Source organism: Boleophthalmus pectinirostris, unplaced genomic scaffold, assembly GCF_026225935.1.
Source record: "Boleophthalmus pectinirostris isolate CB_2022bp ecotype Guang Dong unplaced genomic scaffold, ASM2622593v1 HiC_scaffold_15, whole genome shotgun sequence".
NCBI classification, from domain to species: domain Eukaryota; kingdom Metazoa; phylum Chordata; class Actinopteri; order Gobiiformes; family Gobiidae; genus Boleophthalmus; species Boleophthalmus pectinirostris.
In genome coordinates, this window is record NW_026571070.1 from 24,365,598 (window position 1) to 24,382,116 (window position 16,519).

The 16,519-nt window shown below is 38.8% G+C and overlaps 2 protein-coding genes across 4 annotated transcripts in view; one reads left to right on the forward strand and one right to left on the reverse strand.

Moving 5' to 3' along the window:
* The window catches only part of si:ch73-173p19.1 (uncharacterized), a 16,679-nt gene continuing 160 nt past the window's right edge, over nt 1-16,519 (reverse strand). Inside the window, exons 1-17 of one of the 2 annotated variants that reach the window (XM_020935689.2) lie at nt 5,535-5,856; nt 4,997-5,103; nt 4,791-4,921; nt 4,552-4,709; nt 4,330-4,476; nt 3,819-4,260; nt 3,608-3,709; nt 3,049-3,139; nt 2,519-2,727; nt 2,198-2,440; nt 2,029-2,127; nt 1,709-1,902; nt 1,464-1,638; nt 1,239-1,395; nt 994-1,147; nt 814-925; nt 1-735 (exon numbers count right to left, since the gene is read on the reverse strand). In XM_020935689.2, the coding sequence (XP_020791348.2) occupies nt 560-735; nt 814-925; nt 994-1,147; nt 1,239-1,395; nt 1,464-1,638; nt 1,709-1,902; nt 2,029-2,127; nt 2,198-2,440; nt 2,519-2,727; nt 3,049-3,139; nt 3,608-3,709; nt 3,819-4,260; nt 4,330-4,476; nt 4,552-4,709; nt 4,791-4,921; nt 4,997-5,103; nt 5,535-5,555 (2,718 nt within the window). In that variant the 5' untranslated portion in view covers nt 5,556-5,856 and the 3' untranslated portion in view covers nt 1-559. Of the gene's footprint in view, nt 736-813; nt 926-993; nt 1,148-1,238; nt 1,396-1,463; nt 1,639-1,708; nt 1,903-2,028; nt 2,128-2,197; nt 2,441-2,518; nt 2,728-3,048; nt 3,140-3,607; nt 3,710-3,818; nt 4,261-4,329; nt 4,477-4,551; nt 4,710-4,790; nt 4,922-4,996; nt 5,104-5,534; nt 5,857-16,519 lie in introns of those variants that run through there. The other variant, XM_055151030.1, reaches the window with a different exon arrangement.
* Nucleotides 7,194-16,519, forward strand: part of slc4a2b (solute carrier family 4 member 2b) — a 25,589-nt gene continuing 16,263 nt past the window's right edge. Inside the window, exons 1-4 of one of the 2 annotated variants that reach the window (XM_020935724.2) lie at nt 7,194-7,319; nt 7,449-7,574; nt 11,367-11,439; nt 13,512-13,664. In XM_020935724.2, the coding sequence (XP_020791383.2) occupies nt 13,611-13,664 (54 nt within the window). In that variant the 5' untranslated portion in view covers nt 7,194-7,319; nt 7,449-7,574; nt 11,367-11,439; nt 13,512-13,610. Of the gene's footprint in view, nt 7,320-7,448; nt 7,575-11,366; nt 11,440-13,511; nt 13,665-16,064; nt 16,207-16,519 lie in introns of those variants that run through there. The other variant, XM_055151029.1, reaches the window with a different exon arrangement.

Genomic DNA, 16,519 nt, shown 5'->3' on the forward strand with positions numbered 1-16,519 from the left:
ACCAGTCTAATTTTTTATTTTTTATGGTTGCCAACAATTACAGTTCCTTTGGATTATCTTGACATCAACTGCATAGTTTGAGCACTTCAGCATAATATTAGACTAAAAGAATTAAACTAAATGCAAGTAGTGCAAAACTCATCACGCAGGGGGAAACCAGAGCAGCTCTAAAACGGCTGCAACACGACTACAAAATGTAAAGTCTATTACAGATACTTTCTGTATGAACATTTACATGGTAATCTGCTGAGATTACAATACTTTTTTTTTCTGAAAGACTCAAAACGTAAAAGGATTAGAGTTCATTACTAAAATGTAAATAGCAAATTAACTTGTTAAACTCACTAAATCTGATTCATTTTACAAAATAAATTTATGTAAGTTCACCAGGAAGCATTACATACAATCTATGTAAACTGAGTAATTGTATAAAACAGTGCAAGACTCCACCCCCACTCCACCTTCTGGTGGTGTGTATGATAGTACAAGCTGACTAGAATGAGTGCAAGGACTGCTCTGAGTTTCAGATATTATATTATATTATATAAACAAGGCATCTTTAGTTGGTTTCATACTCCTCATCAGAGACCTCATCTGGTGGAATGACACGCATGTTGCTTGCTCGAATACGGCTGATGTTGGTGAGAGAGAGGAGGTCTGCAATTCCAGAGAGAGTCACACCAGTCCCATCCAAATTCACCTGAGCAAGATGCATGCGTTTCAGAAACTTCAGCCCTGAAATGAAAAAAAAAATCATGAAGACATGAAAATAATGTATTACAAACAGCTAAGAACATGACTGAGGCACAATACCTTGGTCTGTGATTCTTGTGCGGCTCAAATTGATCTTTACCAGCTGATTACAGCGAATGAGACCCCTTCTGACCACATTGTCTCCAACTTGTGTGCTAGCTAAACCCAGTACCTAAACAAACAATAACATGTCAGAAAATACCAAAAAGTCAAATTCACTGAAAATCAAGAATCAATCACCTGAAGGTGTGGTAAATGGACTATTAGGTCTGCTACTCCTCGGCTGGTGACTGCTGTTCGGTCCAAACACAAATCCTGCAACTCTTGCAGGCCTTGCAGAAAGGGAAGACCTGCATCTGACACCTGAGTATTACTAAGCGACAGATTTCTCAACCTAACAATGAATGAACATACATTTAAAACTCTTCACAAAAGTAAAACCCATTATTAGAGGCCACATCAAGTTTAAAAGAGAAAAAAGGGACCTATTCAAAGTGCAGAGATGGCGAACTCCTTGGTCTGTTACATGGGTGTAGTCCGTCAGGTCAAGCTCACAGAGCAGAGTCAGGCTGGACAGAGCAGACATCCCACTGTCAGTCACAAAGTGTCGCCCAGGGAGAGTTAGCTGGGTCAGCTTTAGACCTACAAATAAAATCACATATATTACAATTACTCTACATTTGCGTTGCCTTAAAACTAAATCTACAAACCTGAGATGATTTGCAAAGTTTGATCCCCATCCACTACCCGGATCCCTTTCAAACTGAGGGAAGAGAGAGAGGGATGGTTCCTAAGGTTCTCCAGTGATGTCTCTGTCACACCAGTGCCATCCAGACTGAGTGTCTGAAGATGACACATTTGTGACAGAGCAGTCACTTGACTAACCTGGAAACATAACAAACAGCATCAGAAAGATCAACACAAATAATTGAGTTTATCTGAAAAAAGTCCTCACCTTTGTCTGTTTAATGCTCAAGACTCGCAGCTGAGGCACAAATGAAGTCAGCGCTTCCAGAGTGAGCTCAGTAACAGCAGTTTGATTAAGGCTGAGCTGAGACAGACTAGAGGGAGCTGACTGAAGGTAAAGCACCATTCCACTATCTGTTACTTTGGTGTGGTCCAAAGACAGGAAACACAAGCTCTTTAAACCTTTAAGAGAACAGAAAAATCCCCACGTTTGTATAGAAATATATATTAATGTGAGGGTAGAGAACAGTAAAAACAGAACAATATGGACATTTACCCAAGGACAAAAAATAAGGCAAAAAAATTAACCTGTGATATGCTGCAGACAGGCATCAGTCAGTTTGCTACATGAAGCTAGGTTGAGATATTGCAGCTTGATCAGGCTAGGCAGAATAGATAATCCAGAGTCTACAAGATATAAATATAAGATACTATTATACAAACAAGCAACAAGCTTTTGTTAAAATGAAGCACTTACCAGTGATGAGTGGAGAGTTGATCAGACTGAGATGTTTCAAAGCGGTGAAAGCTCGCAGCTGTCGCAGAAGCTCATTTGTTGAGTAAGGGTAACAGTTAAGTACAAACTTCTGCAATGGACAACCAAAAAATAGCTCCAGAGTACGTGGACGCAAGAGTCGCTCACGAGACATGTGCTCAAGCAGAAGTTCTGCCAACTCTGGGGTGAGCCCTGCCAGACTGCTGCTGTACTGCATACTGGGAGCTTTAGAAGTTGAAGGAAAAGGTGTGAGTCAAATATACAGTATGTACATGTTAATGTGTTATATCCAACAGATAGTACCAGTCATAACGCTGACAGCAGCTCGGGCAGCCAAGGCACACAGTGACTGCACACTGGGGGTTTTAAATGGCCGTTTAGGGGGTGATGGCAACCCCTGAGAGACGTGTGCATCATTCTGTTGAGCTGCACGCTGAAGTCGCTCCACTGCAGCCTGACCTGCTGCTACAGGTGCCACTGGGCCTTGCACAGCCTGTTCCAGGGGCTCCTCCCTTTAACATACACATACTACACTGTAAGAATGATTCAACATTTGCAAAAGCTAGTTTGTTTAAGATTTGGTCTGTAAAGCTTGTTGCTTTGCTCATAAAGTATTAAAAAAATGTATCCATCTACAACCAACCACAAGTACCAAAATTATATTGTACATAGCAAAACAATATTTCTTACTGTTGTAAGCAGTTAATCTAATTAGAAAGGAATTTTGGTTATAGAGACACGGAAGCAGGCATAGCATATTACTGTATACTACATCATAGAAATTAGAATAGAAACATTTTGCAGACAAATTTTGTTTTAGTCCAGCCACTCACCTGAGACGATTGCCTTGCTCTGGCCAGTGATGTCTAGGCTCAAATCCTCCATGAACTCTATTTTCTGGGAAAAAAGGCAACCTTGGCCATCCTGAGGAAATATCCAAGCACAAGTTTGTAGTTTACAATATTTATCATACACATATTCATACTAAACAGCAACTCCCTAAAAGCTTTGCAGGCTGGCTACTGAAAATAGTTAAAAAATTTGCTCCACACCTCGAATCACCTCTAGAGAAATCATCTTGCTTCATGGCAACTTACAGCTCTACTAGAAGTGAGCAGTAGCCTCACACACAATATTGAAACGCCACATGTTGGTTAACCGAATATAAAAGCTCCTTTTTTCTGCACACACTAGAAAAGCTGACCCCTTGTTCTGTATGTATAACAGAAAGGGGCATTCACCTTAATATGGCCTAAGCCTAATCAGTTTTACATGTCTTATAAATCACTCAGCACAGTGGTCTGTACACAGATTATGTAATAATGTACAGTGTGATCATGACTCAGGAGTGAAATGAGAGCAGAGTTGCACATATAACTCTAGATGTAGTACCATTCAGCATGTCATATGGCTCTCTTTCTCCTTCTTGATCCACATCAATCTCTGCTTCTTCAGCTTCACCAGCATCTCCTGGAACCAACCTTTGGCCTCGTCCTAAACAAAAGTAATTACAGCAATTTCTTGTAAAGAACTGAATTGAAAGAATTGAAAGAAGAATATTCTGCTTACATTAAAAAAGTATTTTACAGTACAAAGAATTTACCCCAACTGTGTGAAGGACCAGAAAGTAAATGGCCCATGTCAGGAATCCCTGCATAGTTCACGGCTTCTTCCCAAAGCTGATTTGGCAATAGAGGAGGCAGAGCAGGATCCGGGTGCCTGTCATGATCATGGATTTGGGGCAGTGAGGGCTCAACAGATGGGGAGTTCTCCTGCTCTGCTGCTGCTGGATTGACAGAGCAGGGGGGCTCCTGAGGTGTTTCTGGGGGTGTGGTCTGAATACAAAGTGCAGCACTAGGAGTGAGGCCAAGAGAATGCAAGGAGCAAGCAAGTTCTGCCTCCCCAAAGCGTTTCCGCGGGAATCCCTGAAGAAGTGAGAAGGAGGTGAGGGAGGGGTGGCGTCCGCTGATATGTTCAACAACGCTGCGTAAAGGAGCATCTGCAGGGAACCGTTCACGCATCGACTCACCAGAGGGCAGTCGAATCTGAAGAAAATTATTAAACACATTATAATTATGAAAGAGTAAAAAAAAATATTCATTTGTCAATCTTACCATAAGAATGCAGTTTTCTGAATTTTTTTCACCCAGTTTCTGACCTTCGCTAGTACTCAGGGGTGCCTCTGACACAGGGCTGGTTTGATTCTTCACCTGTAATGTCCTTCGGTCCTCTGCTATTCTTTTCAAGACTAATTCACGGTCCTGACACAAATCATAAAAGATATCATGAGTGCCTCTAAGTAACTTAAAAACGTACAGTACGTCTTTAGTTCTGACCTGCTTCTTTTGCCTTCGTTGTTCTCTGGCCTCCTGTGCAAAACGTTGTCTCTGTTGTTCTTCAAAGTCACTGTCCTGTTTTATGCGGGACTCAATTTGTGGTGGTTCCGGGGACAAGTTGCAAGATTGTGATGATTTCAGCACCAGTGAGGGGCATGCTAAGATAAAATCATTGATTATTATTTTTTACTAAACATTGAAGATTTGAGACTTCATCAGAGACTGGCTCAAAATCTTACCACTACTGTCACTGGGAGATGTAAGGATGCCTGCCACTTGTTTGGGGGGATTAAATGCAGAGAATGCTGTTTCAGCAGGTCGTGACGGCTGCTGTGTTAACCTGTGTCTTGGTGACTGACCCTGTAGGAGCCTGTCAATAAGAGTGATGGAATAATTGTTTATTTTTTTCAAAAGTCTATATATACATGAGATATGAACATCTTACCACTCAGCCGCCTCTGGCACAGACAAATGTCCTGCCTGAACTGCTGCTTGAATCTGCTCTTCGGTGAAGCCCATCTCACTGAGAATGAGGAAAAAATCCCCAATCGTCTGAAATTTAATAACAATTAGTATTATTTTCGTTCATCAACTAAATGAATGAATGAATGAAAAGATCCAACATCTTAATTAATATGGGGTGCAGGTTAAAGCTGAAGACTATGACAGAGACACATTTACAGCTACATTTAAAATCTCTATATTTCATTGTATCTGAGTGCAAAGTTTACAGCCATCTTAACAAGCCTACGTCGCATTGTAGACACAATTGACAATGTTATTATTGTGATCCAAGTGAAACAAAAAGAACTGTTGGCAATTTTAGAGGTATAATGTGTTAGTTAAGGCAGTCTTTGCAAGTGTGAGAACCGTACACTGTCAACAACACACGGTGCTAGCATTGCGGCTAGCCTGCTGAGCTAAGAGCTAAGATCTTGTCAAATACATCCGTTTTAAAAGTGAAGTTGCATGCTGATCCTTACCGGGGAGTCATTGGTACTCATGGCGGTGTTGAAACGATTAATAAATAGACAAGGAAGTCTGTTTCATTGGAATTAACAACTTAGTTTTTCTGCGGAGAAGTCAAGCAGCTAACAACACTGACCTCTCCCCCTTTCCTGAACCAACAAGCAGATCAACAACAGCGAGCTGCGCATGTCCAGATCAATCAAGAGCGCACCGTGGCAAGAGCCGTCTAGACATCCTCAATTCATCAACAACATCGTCTACATAAATGAGATAATAAGTAATGATTAGTTAAGTTAAAACGTTTGACAGGTGCACCCAGGGATAACCACACATTCTGCAGTTACAGCAATATAACAGCAGGGGTCGTACTTTCGCTTTTTCTACTCGTCTTATGCATGGATCTATGACAGGTTTGTCCAAACTATGGCCCGTGGGCCAAATGCGGCCTTCAGACAAATTTTTCTTGGCCCTCAGGCTTCCAGGTGAATTGGCCCAAATTACCTCGCATCAATTAAAAATTAACTTTTTACTGCAAGTTTTTTTTGGAAAATCTACCTTGACAAACCTAATATGTAATATTTAGTGTGTGGTTTTAAGGAGCTTAGAATGAATAAAGACTGATGGTTCATTCTAACATGTTAAACATGCACATATTTCAATTATTCACTGTACTGAGCACCAGTCTACAGCCCTCAATCAGCCCTCTGCTTCGCTGTGTTTAGATATGTAGCCCTTGATGAAAAAAGTTTGGAGACCCCTGATCTATGGTCTTATGCTTAAAGGTGCACTGTGTAACTTTCTGGTGTTTTCTGGCCATGTCCTCGTCTTCATGGAATGTCCAATGTACAGCATTAAACTTATCTATTTCCATGGGGACAAGCCTACATTGCCTACAGGCCATGTTTCAAGTGGAGTGGTAGCTCATTCACTGTAGGTTAATGCACCTTTTTTGTGGTATTTTTGAGCAGTAAAACACTTGTAATTGAATAAATGCAACACAAAGTAATTCAAAGCCATACTATGACACCTTTGGAGCAAAGCAATAACATCTCCACGGAAACAAGTTTTTTTTTTTGTTTTTTTGTTTTTTTTTTCACAAGGAAAGTTACACACAGTGCACCTTTGATAATGGTTCCAGATCACAGGATGTATGATACAGATCAGGATGCAGTACATATTTACTGTACAGTAAAAACTTCCACTTCCACATGCTTGCCTTGAATAAAAAGTAATTTCCTATGTCTGGATGTGTGGTTTTCTGAAGCTTATTTTATTACTTGGCCAAGGTGGACTAACAAAAAATAATAATAACTGTTCTCTAAAACTCGGCCTTGTTTCTTTTTTCCGTGGCGTAAAGTTAGAATGTAAGAATGAGAATATTTTATTCACGATGATTCATTTCGATATTAAACACGCAGGCGCAGTGGGACGGTTTTGAGTCAGGGACATGGTGGGGCTGGGCCGCCTGGAAACAAGTGTCAACTTCAGGTCAAGCTGAGGAGACGACGAGGACCACTATACACCGGAAACACATGGTCCGCAATAAGAAAATAATGTCATATATTCGTTGTTTGAATGCAAAATTACCTAATGATGATGTCATGTTTGAGTTTATTGTGTTATAAAAGAATAAAGAGTCAACTATCACCACGAAACAAAGGCCAAACGACTCAACCTCATGTTCAAAAGAAATCTTGTATGCTTTTAATGTCAATGTTTACCGGAAGTGACTATGTTTTCGCACTTTCACGTTGTTTATTAACCCGAAAGAGGCAGTCATTCAACGAGTAGAGGAGCCGGTGAGTAAATAAGTCCCATTTGTCCGCGGATGTAAAGGGTCTGGCCTCGCTCAGACCTTGGCAGGCTTTCTCCGGAGGTCGTGATCTTGGCTCGGTTGATGATAAGTGTTATTTTTTTCTTCCCTAAAGGAGCGGACAGAGGCGGCGCGCACAGAGATAACTCCACCGCTGCTGCTGCTGCTGCTGCCACCACTGCCACATACGTGAGTGTCACTGCCAGGGGATGACTACACTACGGTTTTAGCTTTTCATCAGGTAATATCATCAATAATACTGTTTTACTATTTTAACTAATGTGGTTTACCTTTGTTTTTAAGTGTGTGTATTTATTCGAAAAATCATTTTAATACAGACATGATCATAGATAGCGGTTTCTTCTCAGACTACCGTGTAACATGTGATGATCATGCTCAAATTCGGACTGAACAGACTGCTCATAATTAATAGTTGTCTTCAGTTCTAAGGATAATTCAACCGGGCATTCAACAGACAGATGAAGAAGAAGGGAGTTTTTCATATTATATCTTCTCTATCTCTATTTTGGCCTATAACTTGTAACCTATACCTTTTAAAGATGTGTCTATGTGGCTCATGCATACCTTAAAGTTTAACCTTGCCCAAATGTGATAGTCACTGAGATGAAATTGGTTTATAATTTACACAGAATTCTTTTTAAAATAGCCACTGACAACCTCAATATATAGCCTATCTTATATTAGAACCTGCTTTAATGCTCCCATGAACTGTTTGTAAAATATTACCCCAAAACACAGGTGCTACTATAACTCTAATCATAACTATATTGCGTTCTTATAAATTGCTGGCATGCTTCTTTGCTATTGTTAGGCCATTTGTTCCACCTGTGCTTGCCTTCAATATCTTCACTTAATGGTTATTCTATGCCCCACGATGGGTGACTTGACCTATTTGAAAGAATCATTAACATCCCAATGTAATGTGATGCTACTATAAGTCCAAATATATTGCTTTAATTTGCTTAGCAACCATCACCAAAATAGGACATGACTCCAGTGCAACTCAATTTTGTAGTCCTAGCCTGTCTCTCTTGTAAATATATTAGGCCTACCGGAAAGAAGAGGAATGTGCATCAATATCCATGTCTTGTGCACTTGGAGTTATGAGATATTATGAAAAATGCTTCTGTGATGTAAAGCGGAGACATGGGATAAAGAGTTTATCAAATGTGATTACATCTAAGTGGAACATGCCAGCGAGACATTCTTATCGAATAAAATGGACTGACCCAAGGACTCATAATAGTGGAATCTGTGATGTTTGTCTGACCCTGTAGGTATGTTTCAAACAGACCTTGTGAAATCTTAGAAAAATATAATCTGACAAAATTCCAGTGCGATTGAACTTCCTCTTTGTAGTATAGGCCCCCTGCGGTGGTGAGGTAGTGCTTTGATTCTGTTGAACATATTGACCAATGCATTGTTTCCCTTTATGTCGCGGAAATACGTAAGAGACTTATTGTAAACTGATTTGTCACAACAACAATGTGTATGAGACAAATGAATAAGTAAACAGCTGAGTACAGTGTCTTCACATTCCTGACAAAAATCGCTTGGTCATGCAGAAGGCAAGGAAGGAAAGGACTCAGATAATCGTATGTGTTTTTACCACAGCCTTTGACACTGACTGTTTATTTAACCTTCCCCCAAAGATAAACTCTATGCGTAATTGTATATGCAAAAACAATCAGGCCAGAAAACGCTACTTATTATATACAATCTGTCAACTGCAGGCTTGTGTTAAGTTTTTAGAGAAGCCCATTTTAATTTAAGACTTCATAAGAATTGCTATCCCCTCCTCCACTCAATAATCTCGGATGGAAATGTCACGATTATTAATATTATCATCGCTTGATATAAGAGACGAGTCTTCACCTTCTGAGCAAAGGGTGCAACATGAGAGCTCTATGCTGTGTAAGTGACGTTAATTGGCATGTGTGTTGCATTTTTTGGTCATTGTCATTGTCATAACCAAAAATGTAATTGTTATAGAATAGGTTAATCAAATGACTTGCTATTGAAACCATTATCCATGTTTTAACCAAATGGAATATTACCATTCTGTTCTGTTTGGACGTACTTCAAGTGTAAAGAACTTGCATAATACCCAGAGATCATAATGTATACATAAATGTTTGCATGGTGACTATGTGTTTGTTTCTGGCAGAGAGGACAATGAACAGGCATTAGGAGCTTCTCGATTTCAGTTGGCCCTTAAATTCTCATGTACCCTAACAGACAGGTGCTGTCTTAACAGAGTGAGATGGGTATAGAGTGAGATAAAGATGGGCACCCTCTTTCTGAGTGCAGCTGTTAGTGCAGACTGGATGTGTGCCTGCAGTGTGGTTTTAACACAGTCATGCTGAGGAGCTGGCCATGTCAGACCTTTATACTGTTCATGTGGCCATTGCATTGCACTGTGCAGACGTCTCCTACACGGACACGGAACTTCTAAATTACAGAGCTATTTTAGGCTAAACACTAAGAGGCAACAGAGACACAGCTATCAACATTCACCATAACCAAATCCCATAGAGATTCTCCTGCACAGCAGCTGCTGTGGTACAGTTACACTCCACTCTGTCAGCGTGGGCTAGTAGTGAGCGCCAGAGGGGTGAGTCGACAAACAAACCTGTGCAGTACTATTTATTAAACCTGATCTTATACGCTGAAAACGATTAGCGCAATTAGGAATGTATGTCTTCTTGCTCAGTTACATTTATTTTTGAAAATATTATTTGTATACATGGCTATATCAAATTTGTTTTAGGACTAGAAGCAATATTTTATATATACGTTTAGTTGTAAAAAAGTAACTTTTGTTTATACCAGTCAAAGGCTGTTTAGTGTTAAGTCACACCTTTGTGCAACCGAGTCAATACTTAATGCTATTACAGGCCCAGTGTTGTGACGGAAGAAAGCCCAGACTTTGAAGTCGACTTCAGGTTGAGCTGCTTTTGGCTCTGACTGTTTCTTTTTCCACATAAGACATGCATGTGACTCTGTAGTGAGCCATGGCTCTGGGGACAAACAATTCTATCTCCCCCGGCTCGTACACATACCCAGCCCCAGGATTTCTTTAGCCCAAGGCTTGTATAAGCTCTTATGGAATGCAGCTCTTGATTATTTGGGAAACTGGTAAGCAACTTGTTTAGATCACAGGACTGGTCTTTGTTTCTTAACACAATTAATCTGACGCCTTATGAGATGTAAAGTTGATTAATTTGGCTATAAAGTGATTTTTCTTTTGAGCCTAATAATCTCAGCTGTTTTAACTGACATAATTGTGTTTGTGGCCACATGCCATTTGTTTCCATTAATTTAATTGTGGGCACTCAGAATTCAGAATGTAATAAATAGGAACTCCATTACGGTATAATAATACATAATTTTAGAGGCTCTTTTCCAGATGATAATTTACCTAATGCTGAACTATAGCTGTCTGGGGAACAGTGGCCACCTTATTCTCTCAGTATCTGGACTGGGAAAGGCCAATGTCGAGTGTATGCGGTGGTGCCATTTTCTTTCATGTTGCCTACGGAACAAAAGCCCTTTTCTTTTCCAGACATCAATCTTCTGTATGTGCAACAAATTCACAATCACAAAATCTCAACTGCAATCTACGACCCTTCACATTACCACTGACCTGTATTGACTTGAACAATGCATTGGACATTCTACTGCCTTTTAAACGGATTATTGACATTTTCTATAGATAACTCATTGCTCATCCAAACTGATATTGACGATGCTAAATCAGTGCGTCTTTTCACTCTGTGTGGGACAGGTAGCAGGCAGGAGCAGCAGCTGGATTTGAGTCACTGTTGAATGGTGCTGAGGTCACATGTCTCCCTGTCAGCAGGCGGGAGGAGGAAACACAAGCTAGCCCATTATCAGTGGCTGCACGCTGGCCGCTCACTGCACTGAAGCGCGCTGCTCGGACACATCTAAGCTAACTCCTCTGTCTCTATCTGTTTTCTCCTCTGTTTGTTTTGTCCTGCACTCTGACCAGGCCCGGTAACACAGCTCTGTTCAAAATTGCCCTACAATGTCTGCTGTGGCTTCTCTGCAGTAAGCACACCAAGGTATGTTCCCTACTCTTTATTCTGTTGTTATTCATGTGTTAATGAAAAGAAAAATAAATAATTTTAATTGGCACCTACAGTTCTTGTTCCTATACTTCTAGTTAGACATTCTGTATTTTCACTAGCAATTCAATTTCTTGCTCATGTTATGTACTCATCTTATAATCTAGTTTGAAACTACACATGCAAGTTAAAATTGCACAATGAAAAAATGTGCTCTTGCATGGTCAAAGAATTATCATTTATTTACAAAATGGGTTCTCTAAGGCAGATTACATTAGCCTGCTCTTGTGAATGCATGAATATGTTTGAATAATATTATTTTTAAAATTTGTATTTTTCAAAAGTATCCACAAAGAAAATGAAAAATGGAGAAAGCTTTTAAATCTATATTGATGCCTGTGACCTAATTGTTGTTTTGTCTTTTTTACACCCATAGTTGCTCAATGTCTTTTGCAAGTGATAAGACTGCTGATTCAATTCCTAAAATGCTGTGATATCCTAGTATTATGTCTGATTACACGCAGAGTCTATTATGTATTATTATTATGTGGTGCCATCCATCGGCCTCTGCTGAATCCTCTCTTCTTTCACTAGTATGGCTCTATAGTCTCTATATTCCTTACAAAACAACAACAACAACAACAAAACTTTACTACTCACTTCTTGCTAATACATTTACAGTATTAGATTTTAAATAATTTAGTTGGTTTGCACTTAAGTATATCTAACATTATTAATTTGCAGTATAGATAGTTATTTAGTGGAGAAATATCAATTTGAATTTCACTTGCATTATTGTGGGTTCAGCCCATATATGGCCTTTATGATTTGGCCATCACAGTAGATTTAGAGGAGATTTAAGTCTATAAGGAATCCCCCTGTTCTAATTATTTGTGGATATTTAAATACATGTGTGTCAGGCTTCTGTCAGCAACAGTTTACTCAGTCACCTTCTTCCTGTTTCCAGGGTCACATCCTCTCAGAAGGACCCTTTTCCCAAACTTTGTGCGCACACATAATAGCATTGTGACCATAGATTTTAGAAATATCGTGGAAATTTACTGGCATGAACATCTGTCTGAATAATAGTAACCCATATTTTTGCATTTATGAAGCATTGCATCACATAATTACACATGGTAATTAATTATCATTTTGTTTTTGTTTTTTCTTATGTAGATATAAAAAAATGAGTATGGTCAGTTATGCTCATAAAATACATAGTATTTCTTCCCCTGTGATAGTTGTTGTTATTATAATAGTCTTATTACAGACATGCCTGAGGTGGGCAAGCTGTTCTCATGGATTTGACTCAGGATCCCAGGGTTCTGTAACTCTATCCCTCTATGGACTCTTCCAAAGAGCAGGGATCTAGGTTTACTGAGAAAGTTGTGTTCCATACACCTAGCGTGACACACTCTCTAGACTCCATATTGAAAAAAAAACTCAATACACTACAGTGAACATCAGACCCAATTAAGTATTTAAGATCCCACATTGTGTATTGTCCCCACACTTAGAGGCACTCATTGTGCAGGTCTTTATTTCACAGCAATGTCTTCCTCTGTATGCGATATGTTATGATAGGCCAGATTTTGCCCTGACATCACTGACTTGCCATTTTCTTGATAGCAAGGTCAATGCATCAGTATTAGTTATATAATACTCAGATTATTTTTTTATTTGTAAAAAACTTAAATATTGATCCCTCATAATGACACCCTCTGATTACTTGATAGATGAACAGGCATATAGAAGAGTACATTGGCCCTGGCACACGCCACTGTTTTATCAGAGTCTGCTGTACACAGTAGCTGTTTGCTATCTAGACTCTTATCCGTCACTAATGGCCAATGACCTTGGATGGTGGTAAGAGGTGATATGGGCCAATAATCATAAAGTACTATATTAAAATATACAATACACTATAAACCTCGTTAGGCTGGATTTTTATGTGTTTTAATTTGAACAATATGAACAGTAACACAGTGTTTGCTTTTACTCACCGTTTTGCTACTGATTGATGTTTGGCCTTCTATACTAAACCTGTGTCTGCCCATGTATTGCAGGTTATGCTGCCCAAAAGCTGCCTCAGTCCCAGTGAGAAAGAGAAGGGCTAACAGCGTACCTCTGAAGCAGCTCTCCAGTCCACATAATAGTACGGAGCCATGAGCAACACTCCCAACCAGATCACTGACGCCGTGGCATCAGTTATTCACAGTGTAAGTCCACAGAATACAGCATACAGTAAGGAATGGTCAGGCTTTAATGAGCACATGATAAAACACATGAGACACACACTGGACTAAATGGTGCAAAGAACAAGCACTGTATCATTAGACTGGCACTGTCCATGTTTTTTGGATATTTTAAGCTGACATTGCTCAGTCTGCACTCCAAATGTTTTCCGCCAAACTGATTTCTGCTGCATCAGCTTCCTTGCAGCACTATTGGACATTGCACGGTGTCTTCACAAATCTTGGAACCACTATTTAAAGTTAAGAAACAACTGCTTTATAAAATGTTCTTTTACTGAACATATGGAAATCTACTGCCGTGTTGTGTAGGTCTTTTTGTATTATTATAGTGTTTGAATATTTATCAGAAACCTTTTACTTTATTATATTACTTAAGATAAATGATGGATGACAATACGTTACTGGCGTCAAGGACATCAACCTAAACCTTAGTCTTTATTATTATTATTATTATTATTGTTATTACAAAGTACTGTATTTGAAGTCAGAATACAACTTTGTAAAACATTTTTGTAACACTTTTTGTCTTAACAGAATTTACCTTAATTTTTCCTTTCTGTCCCCTCCCCTTGCTGTACTAGAATGCAATGGGCCTTAACAAAATACTTTCTTGGTGTGGGGTGTGCAGAAGCTAGAAGGCAACTGGTCAACGGCCAAGCATAGCAGTGTTACTCAATCTGAGACTTCCTCTACACGTTGATCCTAAAATGATTAAAATGCTGACTTAGAAAATATCGCAAGTTTAATGTAGCAATAGTCAGACTACAGGCCTAAATTTGTAATGACTGATAGCTTCTAAGAGTATTTTTGTTTGCTTTATGCTTGAGTTATTGGTTCCTAGAAATGGTCTTAAGTTAGAATCAAGTAAATATTTATGGTAGTGAACTTGTTAAGAGCAGTATTTTCATATTTGAGTTTTAGGACAAAGTTTTGTTTTCTAGATATAGTACCAACCAGCATTTAGCTTGTATATGCATTTTGCCTCTTCTTCCTATGCTGCCCTTTCACTGTCATGTGACTCTGTAGGGAAGTCCTGAGTCAGTTCTGAGGGGTCCCATTCACCAGCCAAAGATCATGTTTGAAATCCAACCCCAGCAGTGAAGATGTAGAATGTGGAGTATGTAGAAGGTAGAAGTTTGTGCAGGACACTTGACCACTGCTTCATAAAAAATAACAATTTAGCTGTTTAACTATAGAAATATGTCTATGTTAACTATATGTGTGTGTGTTAACTATAGAAAACTCAAATTAAATTTACATTAGAAAAACTACTACTAAATATAACTAAATAAAGTTAGTTGTTAATGCTGAAGATCAGATTTGTTTTATTTTTATTTATTTTATTTTTCATTGTTTTGTATTAGATTTATATACATTTTAGAAAGAAGAATTTCCTATGCAACAATACATGATTTGAATGTAATCCATACTTCATTAAGAAACGCCACATGTTAAGTACTTCAGGCCACAATTGAAACAAAACAAAACTTTGCAACAACAAAAGACCTAGGACATATGTGTATATGTTACAGGCAAAGTAGGAAATGAATCACTATTCTCAACTCTGCCTAGGAATTCTATAGAATATAGAAATTCTATAGAAAATCTATAGAATGCCTATGTAAAGTTGACAATAGTGACTAAGAAATTACTCCTAGACATGCCTAAAACGACCAGGCAAAGTAGGAAATGAATCACTATTCTCAACTTAGATTATCAACTTTGCCTGTAATATATACATTCATGACAAAGACAATAACTTTACATTACAAAAATACAAAACAAAAAAAACATTCCAACATTCTCCATGGGGATAAATAAGTGTTATGCTATAGTGTGGAATATTATAGCCAAAAGAGTAACATTTCCATGAAGACAAGCAGCCCGCTTAGAATAGGGACACACAAACAACTGCAATAAAGAAACATGCTTTTATTTTAGTCTGTTTTATGGCTAAAAAGTTGTCCCAGGCCTTAATACACCATGTCACACACTGGCACCTAAGTGAAGGATTTCACTTTTCTCACTTTCACAATAATAAATGTGACACTCAATTTTGACATTATTTTTTTACAGTCTCTTTAATCTTTATTCTTTGTGTGCTCGGCTCAATACAATGGATTTCATTACCAGGGATGTCCGTGCAAGTATCCCTTTACGACTCTAGAAGCAGCCGGTAGCAGGGAGAGCACAGTGACGATAAAGATGTTTGCATTATGACAAATCCTTAGCCGTTATTGGTCGTTTCCTAGGACCCGACTTAAGCAAGTTAATTATTATCTCTTCATAGTCTGTATTCCGTGTGCTTTGTGCGTGTCCAGTTTGGTTAGTCACCTGTAATCCAGTTGTTCTTTTACTAGTCCACAGCTCTCTTCCTGTGCTGAAATCCTCTCCTGGTCATGTGACTAAAATGGGAAGTAGACTGACCCTAAGACTGTGGAGTATTTTTGAATAATGCCGAAATATCTATGAATCTTATTTGATGGAATTTCTTTACTCATTTGAGGTGAGTGATTTGGACAAGCTTTAAGCATTGTCCATTCTTGACAGTTAATTCTTAGAAATGTGATAGTCTCTGACCATATAGACTATAGTTAAACATAAGGCATATTTAACCACAGTGCAAACTTTGGGTTAATGTTTAGATGTGTCACAGATGCACTTTTACTTTGTCAACAGCTGACTGGCTTTCTCAAACATCAGAAATATGGTAATAATTAGTCACTAATGTTGTCTTTATGTATTCTGTAAGTCTATTATGTATTGTATAAGTGTCAGTGCAGGACTAATGTCTGAAAAGGTGATTTAAGAGGTGATTT